At 35.7% G+C, this 10,476-nt stretch overlaps 2 protein-coding genes across 2 annotated transcripts in view; both read left to right on the top strand.

Moving 5' to 3' along the window:
* The window catches only part of urb1 (URB1 ribosome biogenesis homolog), a 47,094-nt gene extending 40,455 nt beyond the window's left edge, over positions 1-6,639 (top strand). The window contains exons 37-41 of the mRNA XM_016541944.1: positions 1,962-2,071; positions 2,175-2,372; positions 3,408-3,649; positions 4,667-5,260; positions 6,394-6,639. Of these exons, the coding sequence (XP_016397430.1) occupies positions 1,962-2,071; positions 2,175-2,372; positions 3,408-3,649; positions 4,667-5,260; positions 6,394-6,566 (1,317 nt within the window). The 3' untranslated portion in view covers positions 6,567-6,639. The remainder of the gene's footprint in view (positions 1-1,961; positions 2,072-2,174; positions 2,373-3,407; positions 3,650-4,666; positions 5,261-6,393) is intronic.
* A 2,319-nt stretch (positions 6,640-8,958) lies between these two features.
* Positions 8,959-10,476, top strand: part of wdr62 (WD repeat domain 62) — a 33,730-nt gene continuing 32,212 nt past the window's right edge. Inside the window, exons 1-2 of the mRNA XM_016541940.1 lie at positions 8,959-9,032; positions 9,119-9,176. Coding sequence (XP_016397426.1) covers positions 8,959-9,032; positions 9,119-9,176 — 132 coding nt within the window. The remainder of the gene's footprint in view (positions 9,033-9,118; positions 9,177-10,476) is intronic.

Here is a 10,476-nt window from a genome sequence, read left to right as displayed (position 1 = left end):
TATAGTGTGTATTAGCGTGTAGATTTCAATTTTTGCACAGTCTAATCTAATTGTCATACACTTCGAATTTAATATTAAGAAATTCTTTTAACCCAAAAAGCTAATTATGCTCCCTTCGAACTGGTTTTCTTTCAAATAAATTTTTTTGTAATCCCAGGCTCTGTAATCAGAAGCACATTTATAACTGGAATATAATTTAATTTCATTCACATGTGTTTCATAAACACATAATCTTTATGGATTACAATCCGCTAGTGCTGGGCGGTATGACCACAAATTTATATCATGGTATTTTTCAAAATTACACCGGTTTCACGGTAGATGACGGTATTTTTTTTTCATGCATGACCAGGTGTTAACCATATTTTTCATGCTTAGTAACATGTTGTTCCCTCACCACAGTGCAACAGTGAAAAGGGACCCCTTTCAAACAGTGTCACGTTCCGAACGTTGTTTAAGTGACATATACCGGTATTGCGGTATTTTAAAAATTCATATCATAACAAAAAGAAACACCGGTATTCGGTATGAACCGGTATACCGCCCAGCACTACAATCCGCCATCAAAATGATACATTTAATTATTCCAACTGCTGTGAGAAAAGGCTATAAACGATCGCCACCTGCAGGATCCTCACATGCGATAGCCTACTAGCCGGGACAACTTCTTTGTTTACAGACGTGACCTAATGACGCAGCAGCATGCTCAAATTTCCCGCGAAAACATACCCGTACCACTCAAATTAGAAAACATTATTATAAGCTTACCGTTATGAATCGGGCTAAAGTAAGGCGATAGTTTTGAACACTGGCTGGTTATGTACTTGCTCAAATATTGATTTCGGATAATTTTTTACCAAAAAAAGTTACGGACTGCAGCTTTAAATATGGTGTTAGTGAGCAAAGCAACATAATGTAGGTTAAATTAAACTCTAATTTGCTTCCATTATATTCAGATGTCCATGTAAGTGTGCCCTTTCCTGGTCTAAATAGGATGCACATGAGAATTTTAACTATAAAATGAGATCTAAAAATGTAAAAAGTAATTGGTAACACTTCAGTATAGGGACCAGTTCTCACTATTAACTAGTTGCTTATTAGCATGCGTATTATTAACATATTGGCTGTTTATTAGTACTTATAAAGCACATATTCTACATCCCTAATCCTACCCAATACCTAAACTTAACAACTACCTTACTAACTATTAATAAGCAGCAAATTAGGAGTTTGAGGCCAATTCATAGTTAATGGTTTGTTAATAGCGAGAATTGGACCTTAAGATAAAGTATGACCAAATAATTTTATCAACTTTTTTCTTGACTATTTGAAAACCTCATCCTTTGTATTGTAATATATGCAATGCTTATTTGTTTTTTTAAATGTTTAATATCCTAAATTTTATTTCCAGATTTTATTGATTTTTAGTCCAGACACATAAAAAGTAAAAGTAAATAAATAAATAAAGAGAAATTTTAAAATGGGAGTTCTTAAAAGTGTAACCTTTACTAGTCTAAACAGGCAGCTGAGAATTTTGATGATTTACATAAATATTTTTTCTTGATTAGGGCAGAATTCAATTATTTATTTATTTTTTCATTTTATTGAGGAAGAACTTGTAAAAATGTGTTAAAAGTGAAATTAAAATGGAGTCCTGGAAAGTATAACCTAAATATGTTGCACCTGAGAATTTTGACAACTTGCAGAATACAGTGAGCTCTACAAATGGTCTACAAATCCTTCATATTTTTGTGTTTTAAAATGTTTAATATCCTCAACTTTTTTCCCAGACATAGATTAAAAACCTAAAATTCCAAATTCTTTAAAAGATTCCCTAAAGAAAGTAAGGTACACGTTTCCTAATTGTCACATATAATATTATACTTATATTTTGGGTTAATATGGCTTGAAATCCATAGAAAACTGTTGATTTGACAGAATTTTCTGCTCTGCTGTTCCAGATTCAGATTGTGAATGTTCTGCGGCAGACCGCTCGTGTTAATAAAGCAGCTTACAACCTCACCAAAGAACACGGAGTCTTAACATGGATATTACAGCTAATAGACAAGAGGTGAGGGGTGGACGCCTTACCTTAATTTAAGCATTGGCGTGTGCCTTAAGTGTGCATGCTTCATTGGGCCCCTGCGGCAACTGATTGTGTTTGTTTCCTGTAGGTTTTTTGACAGCAAGCTGTTGAGTTCAGTCATTGAGTTGCTTCATGCTCTGTGGTTCACTAATTTGGGTAATAAAGAAAGTAAACCAGAAGCGAACAGCACTACATCAGAGCGGCCACAGACTTCAGGCAAATGTCTTCCTCTGCCAATCATCAATGAGTTCCTGTGCACGCTGCTCGCCATCATCAGACACCTGGGGTAAGACCATAAAAGATCAAACATCTGCCATTACAGGCTCGTTATAGAAAAAGATGGGATTAGCGGTAGATTAAATTTAATTTAAAAAATGCAGAATTTGACCACTCTCTTATTTATTTCCATGAGGTCAACTTACAATATTATAATAGGTTTATAGGGTTGTCTGTGCCAAAAACAGCCATATATTAGTTTTTCACAACCATTTTCCACTTTCTTTTTGAACCGTAGAACAGGGGTTAGATGTAAAATATTTACTTGAAGTACCTGACATTTCAAGTTAATATTTCAGTAATTTAGCGACACGTTCATGTTCACGGTTCTATGATTCAAATAAATAGATACCTACCTTTGTTTCCCCAGCCTTTTTTAGTGAGTGTTCAGTTTGATTTTAATTTGAAGATTGTAAGTTCAAGTTTGTTTATTCATTGTGCAGCCCCATTTTGTTTATTTTAATGTTACATTTGATTTAATTAATTACGAAAGGCCCATTCACACCAAGGACAATAACTATAAAGGTAACGATAAAGATATAGTTAAAAAATAGTTCACACCACAGCTATAACAATAAAGTTGGAATCACTTTCAGAGCGATTTTTTCCAACATTGACACCCAATCAGAATCCATCCTGCTAGAATTTAAAGCGGCAGACGAGCGTGCGCTGAGAATAAACAGACGATATCGTTCGCTGGTGTGGACGCTAATATCGTTATCGTTCTTGGCTTAACTCGTGTCATAAATCCTCTTCAACATCATCTTTTGCAAAGTCTAAATTACATTGTGATAGATTCATAAAACAATCAATGCTGAAATGTGGGGTGTTAGACAGGACATGCAGAGCGGTAGGTGCTACACACGGTGAGGAACAGTGCAAGAGAGGGGAAAATGGTCATCACAAGCTGAAGTATGACTGTTTTTGATGCAAAAACCTTGCATACTGGTTGCTAGCCAGTTAGCAACCACATGCAATCACTGTTCATCAAATGCAAAAATCTGGTTTTTAATTAGGTGTTTGCTTTTCTTCTGTTCCTGATCAGGAGTGGTGTGAATGCACTTCAGATGAAGGCATTCCTGCACACACTCTCCTCTGTACTGTTGCATTGTGGGACAGCTCTGAATGCTCACAAGGAGGCCGGCTGGCTGACACTGCACCCACAGAAGCTATTGTGCTCTGAAGTCCTCCGGCTCCTGCAGCGCTGGGCAGCACTGGCCCGTGACGCCTCACTGCTGTCTGCTCTGCAGACTCTCGTCAACAAACACAAAGTCAAGGAGCTGATGGGTAAGATTCTAAACTACTCTAACCTGTGCTGAAGCTGGAGTATCAGTTTAAGGCATAAATTCTGTCATGCTTTATTCACTGTATGAACTATATGACTTTATTTCCTGACAAATATTCAAGTGTCCATGTTTTGTACATGTGTGGCATAATGTTGATTACTTCAAAAATAAATTTTAAGTGAATGGGGTACAATTTTAAATATTTAAATGCTCAATAGTATAAACACAAAACTTAAACAATATGTGTTAACCTGATTTTAGTGTGAAAAAAACCCAACTTTTTCGGTGTTATTTCGCTGTGGCAGTTGTATAAATGCTAAAATGGTGGTAAAAAAAAAAAAAGATTTAAACAACTGTGCGGATCAAAAATACATGCATTTTGCATTTTTTGGTTATTTAATATATTTAATCGCATTCAAAATAAATATATACATACGTGTGTGTGTATTTATTTATTTATTTATTAATTATTTTTATTGAAGAACTGACTGCCAGAAAATATTTATTGTTATTTTAGCATTCCTGTTTCTTTTTATTTGTTTAAGTAATCCGTATGCACTGGATAAAAGTGACAGTAAAGACATTTATATTGTTGCATGAGATTTCTTTCAAAAATGTTGTTATTTTGAACTTTCTGTTCATCAAAAAGCATAATGTGACACTGAAGAATGGAGTAATGCCTGCTGGGAATTCAGCTTTGCAATTACAAAATAAATAAAACATTAAAATATATTAACATAAGCAGGTGTTATTTTTAAATTGTAATTATGTTTCACAATATACAGTTTTGTTTCTGTAGTTTTAATCAAAAAAGAAAAAAAAGAAAAATGCAGCCTTGGTGTGAGTAAAAGTGACTCCTTTCAAAAACATTAAACAAATCTTTCCAACCCCATACTTTTGAACAGTAGTGTATATGGCCAGTCCTTGACCTTGTGGAAACTAGATGAATGTTAGACACACAGATCACGTGTTTTGACACATTCTTGTTCCTAACTAAACATTTCTTGTGTTTATCCAGGCTCTGGAAGAGAGAAAGGGCAAGGAAAATGCCACTCAGCGAAGCACGCTCCATTTCGAATGGAAAAACAGACAGAAACTGTCGATGGACAAGGGGAAAAACTGGAGCAGGCTTCGCTGGACGAGTGTAAACCGCTTCTTAGAAACATCCTCATACACTGGGAACCCAAAGAGAAAGAGGTTTCTAGTTCCAAGCCTGAACCCTTCACTACGGACAAACCTGAGTCGAGCAATCTAGATGATGCAGCTGCATGTTTAATTCTCAAGTGGGCCCTCAAGACATTGACGGAGAGTCCGTATGATAACAGCAGCACCATAGCTGTTTTAAAATGGTTCAGTAGCATCATACTGCCGCGTACAAGTATCATTGATGCTATTCTGATGGATGAAGGCATAAGAATGGACTTCCTAAGATTATATCACCACACATGTGACCACACAGCTCAAGAGCATGGCTCAGCAGTGGACACCCTGCAGCTGTTCTCTAGAGTCATGCTCCGTTTGCTGGAGGCACACAGCACTTCTCTGAATGGCATTCACCAGACGGTGATAAGAACCTGCTTGCTTACAAATGCAGATGATGGTGCCAAGAGAGGTAAGGTTACAGTCACTACAGTCAATCCCGTTCATTTCCTCTGTAGAGAAATCAATTTTTAGCATTTCGATTTCTAATTAAGTTAGCCAAGAGTGTGATTGTATTTAATAAAAAGCAAACAAAAACTTGCATGTCCTTGTGATGAACTACACTACCCATAATCCTGAAAAGCCATCCACCAATCAGAACAGTTGCTGGGAAGAGTTCTCTGAAATAGGAAACCTCTGCAAAATATCCAGTCCCATGAAGCACTGTGATGTCGTGAAATAGTTGAACAGTCTTAAACTGAGTGCATATATATATAAGCTGCTTGCAAATATATTTGAATATATCTAAATACACCACCTTTCAGAAGTTTGGGGTCAGTAAGATTTTGAAATGCTTTTGAAAGAAGTGTTATGCTCACCAAGGCTGCTAAATAGAAATTTTGTGTAACATTATAATTGTATTTAGTCATGTTTGAACAGTAGATTTGTTCTAATAATCAAGAAGTCAAAAGTTTTGTATTGTGAAGTCGTTTTCGATTCAGTTACGTTACATGCCGTTTTTATTGGGTTTAATTCACTCACAGTCACCTACATCTTGGATGCCCTGGGGGTAAGCAGATAAACATCAAATTTTCATTTTTGGGTGAACTATCCCTTTAAGCCCCGTTCACGCCAAGAACGATAACTGTAAAGATAACTATATTAGCGTCCACACCAGTGAACGATATCGTTGTTTATTCTAAGCGCACACACGTCTGCCGCTTTAAATTCTCGAGCTATAGCAAGATGGATTCTGATTGGCTGTCAATGTTTGTATTGTTCAACAGCTGGAAAAAATCGTTCTGAAAGTGATTCCAACGATATCGTTTCTCTGTGCCTTTATCGTTACAGTTGTGGTGTGGACTCTGCTATTCTTTAATATTGAGAACGATTTTTAGAACTATAGTTTTATCGTTATCTTTATAGTTATCGTGCTTGGTGTGAACGGGCCTTTACACGTTCTTTTTTTTCGAATCTCATATAGTACTACTATAGTCTCTATAGTAGAACGTTGAAAAAGTGTGATAAGCTCTATATTCTCTATATCCTGCATTTTTTGTCTTTTTCCACTGATGTGATTCCACTGTTTGTTTGTTTTGTTGACAGAAAGCGGACTGAAATTGCTCTCGCTGTACATCTATGAGCTCTGGAGTGGAGCGCGGTCACCTGACCTCCTGCTGACCCATGCCAGACATCTGTGCTACAGGACAGGCATCAGAAAGCCCAAACCTCACGTCCTGCGCATGTGTAAAGACATTCTGTCTGCGGTTGAATCATGACATGCAATACAAAATAGGAATAAATAAAAGTTGAGTGGATCTTTTTGTAGTTTTATAGTTGTTTAAAAAAAAATAGCACATCTATAGCACATTTTTAGTAGTTCTTCACTGATACTGACACGTCCCCATTGAGAATATCAGATGAAAACCATGCCAAAATCTAGAATATATTCTCATTATTTGTAGTTAAAATTCAGTGAATGTTGTATGAAATGCGTTTTAATTTCAGAAATTGTATGTACACCTAGTTTTTCATCATTAAATTTCATAAAAATAAACAGACACATTCATCATGATGTTGTGGTTTAATGGCAGATGCTCAGCAGTCAGTTGTCACTTGAAATGAAATATTAAATAGATCATCATGGATTTAGTTTCTTCTTGAAGTTGCTTCTTTGTATCTTTTCTGAGGAGATCCGAAGCTTTTCATCAATGGCAACCCAGATTTTTTGACATGAGGGCCCCTACATAAACAACTGAAAATTAATATCCACTGCATAAATATTTGTTATTTTCTTAATCATTAATGTCCCAATGATTATCTAGAAGCCTTTTTAATCAATTATCTGAGTATTATGATCTCTATAGGTTAAACAAGGATAGTCGGTTATATAAAAAGCACTGTATTGTACTGTATTTATTTATTTTTTTTATTTTTAGAATGGAAAAAATAACATGCATTTAAAATAAACATTGTGTAATAATAAAAAAAATGTTTATACCGTGACATTAAGAGAAAAAGAAAAAAAAGCATTTTCATGCTTACCTCGGAAGTTGCCTTGAGTGTGATATAAGTGACAAAATCAAGAAGAAAAACCCAATAAATGCAGCTAGAATGATCCAGAATATTATGACAATTGAATCTAAAATAATAATAAATAAAAAAATACAGTTAGACATGAGATTATCTGAACTGTGATCAAAAAGAGGATGTCAAAGTAGCTCACATCTGTTGTACTTCAGTGTACTGGCATTCACGGGGACCGGATCTATGTAATCGAAGTAGTACTCGTAATCCCACACATATTCTGATGACTTTGTGGAATTTTTCATTGTCTTTGGATTCTGTGATTCAGTGTGAATCTGAGCCAGCAGCAAGAGCCGGACTGATTTTAAACCCTTGAGCCCACCCATGAGAAACCGTTTGAAAACACAGGGAAGCCACATCCCCTTTTTAGAATATATTGAATATTTCTGATGAAGACTGCTCACTCATCTTATACAGGTGTCTTTCTCTTTAGTTTTAGGTTCAGTCCATCCAAAAATATAAATATTATGTAGATAATAGGTTGCTTTGAGCCAATCATGTGAGCGATTAATCACTAAAGGCAGCAGACGTGGGAAAAAAATAAGCAATTACACAAGCAAGTGTAAATAAATAGGCGTTTGTTTTGGTGATTTCAAATATCAACATTGGCTACCAGAAATCACTTACTCTGCCTTTAATGTAAAACAAAAGGAATCTTTGTAAAATCCTTCTATAATGGAAGTGATTGGGGACTAAATCTGTGCAATTCAAATCTGACATAAGCCAAGTAGTCCATATGTTTTTATGTGCTATATTAGTAGTCTTCTGGAGCCATAACTTTGTGTGTTGATGAGACAGAACGAAATCTTCCTTTCGCTGTAGCGGTCAAATATGGTGCTCTGGTGTCAATGCTGTTCATCATGAGACGTGTGGGAATCAATAGCATATGGTGCTAATGTTTTGTCAGAGCATAAGTTTGATTATTCATTTATGACATCAGAACAGTACAAAAAGCGGTTATGGGGACTTTTATTGTGTTTTTCCCCCTATGTTTGGAGCTTGTCCGCTGCGGTCCCCATTCACTTTCATTATATGGAGAAGCCTGCAGACATTTTTCAGAAATGTCGCTTTTTTGTTTCAAAGAAGAATAGTTTGGAATTACATGAGTGTGATGAGTAAATTAATATACTTTTTTGGTAAATTTTAGTGCTGTCAAACGATTAATCGCATCCAAAATAAAAAATTTTTGTTTACCTAATATATGTGTGTGTACTGTTTATTTATTATGTGCATATATATATATATATATATACAATACAAACACATGCATGTATAGATTTAAGAAAAATTTTATGTTTATATATTTAATATAAAAACAATATTAAGAAATACAGTTTTCGACATTAAGAAGAAATGTTTCTTAATCAGCCAATATTAGAATGATTAAAATAGGAAAAAGCTATTTTAAATTGTAATAATATTTTGCAAATATTTCTCTTTTTTTATTTGGATCAAATAAATACAGCCTAGTTGAGCATAAGAGACTTACTTAAAATTTGAGTCTTAGAAAATTTGAATAGTGTAAGTATTCAAATATACTAATTTATATTGTAAATTATTATATAATGTATAATCTGTAAACTAATGTGTTTCAGTTGTGTAATTGTCATCCTGAGCCCAAAGAAAAACAAGCAGACTCACATATTTAACACATCCAGGTAAATAACATCCTTATCTTTAATTCCACAGCATAATGTTGTACGTTGTAACTGAATTAAGCCTAAATCCTGTGTTTGTTGCTCAGGAAAACCTTCAGTGCCTTGGCTTTCTCGCAGAATGGAAAATATTTGGTCACTGGTGAGGTAAGTGCTCTGAGATGTTTTATGAGGGCCAAAAGAATGACGACTGTGCTAAATGCCCTTCTCCTCCACGTTTGAAAGGGACAGGAGGCAGTCTGTCATGGATTCGCATGGTTATGTATATATGTGGTAGAGGAATTATGACTGGGCTGCTGTGCGTTCCGACGCATTCCAGCTCCCTGGTTGCCATGGTGAGGCCCAGTGTCTGTCCCAACAGAGAACCGTTGTAGCGACAGCAGATCACAAATGCAGTGCAATGCCTGCTTTGCTTGCTTTAGGCACCTGACTAATAAAGGTGCATGTTTCACAGGGGAGTTGGAAAAACGGCTATTTAAAAGAATAGATCACCCAAAAATGACAATTTTGTTCTAATATACTGTATGTACTTTCCTCATAGAAAGCATAACCTCAGATGGGTTTGGAAAAGTGTGAGGGTGATGACTGAACTTTCATTTTTGTGTGAGCTATTGCTTCTTATGCTGTCTTCATATCACTGCAGCTGCATCTAAATGAGTGTTAGTCACCATTTAAACTCGTGAAAGCCACATGTTGTCCTACATTCTGACACACAGCTTTGTTTATTAGTGACTGTTTTATTCCACTCATGCTTTTCCTCATCATCTGACCTTGTTGAACACTAAATGAAAATCAAAATAAACATTGGCATATTAGTACTTGTAGACACTATTTCTAAAGAGCTTCTAAAGATTTCTAAAAATGTTTGAATTACCTACTACATTTGTCTAAATTAAATAAGATACTACAGTCTATATATATATATATATATATATATATAAATACAGTCATGTAATTATTTTCCCATTCATTATTCACTCAATTTTATTTAGTTGTTAAGTCATGAACCAAACCTGTTTTTGGAGTTGTTTAAAGGCAGAGTAAGTGATTTTTCAAAAACACTTTAGAAAACTGATTCGGGCGGAATCGCAAAACAAACTTGTAGCCAATCAGCAATAAGGGGTGTGTCTACTCGTGATGTGGAGGAGAGCGCGTTCAGTGCATATAACGGACATTAGCCGAGCGACAGAAAGATAGAGATGGCGGATAAAAAACAAAAGAGGAAAACGTCTGCGGAAAGATAAGGCAAGAAGTAGGACCCGTGTAAATATCAGATCAGCTTTCCAGCGCTGGAGAGAACTCAAGGAGCGGAGGCCTGCGATCGGACGCCGAGGTTGCTTTGTTTCTTCTCAATAGGTGAGTAACACCGTGTCTACAACAGCTAAAGTCTGACTACACTGGACGCGATCAAACGACCATTGAAAACCATTTGAAATTTGTGTCAACA

This window comes from Sinocyclocheilus rhinocerous, unplaced genomic scaffold (genome assembly GCF_001515625.1).
Source record: "Sinocyclocheilus rhinocerous isolate Xijiao unplaced genomic scaffold, SAMN03320098_v1.1 scaffold1270, whole genome shotgun sequence".
Lineage (NCBI taxonomy): Eukaryota > Metazoa > Chordata > Actinopteri > Cypriniformes > Cyprinidae > Sinocyclocheilus > Sinocyclocheilus rhinocerous.
Note: the sequence above shows the minus strand (reverse complement) of the source record. Positions and strands in the feature narration are given on the sequence as shown.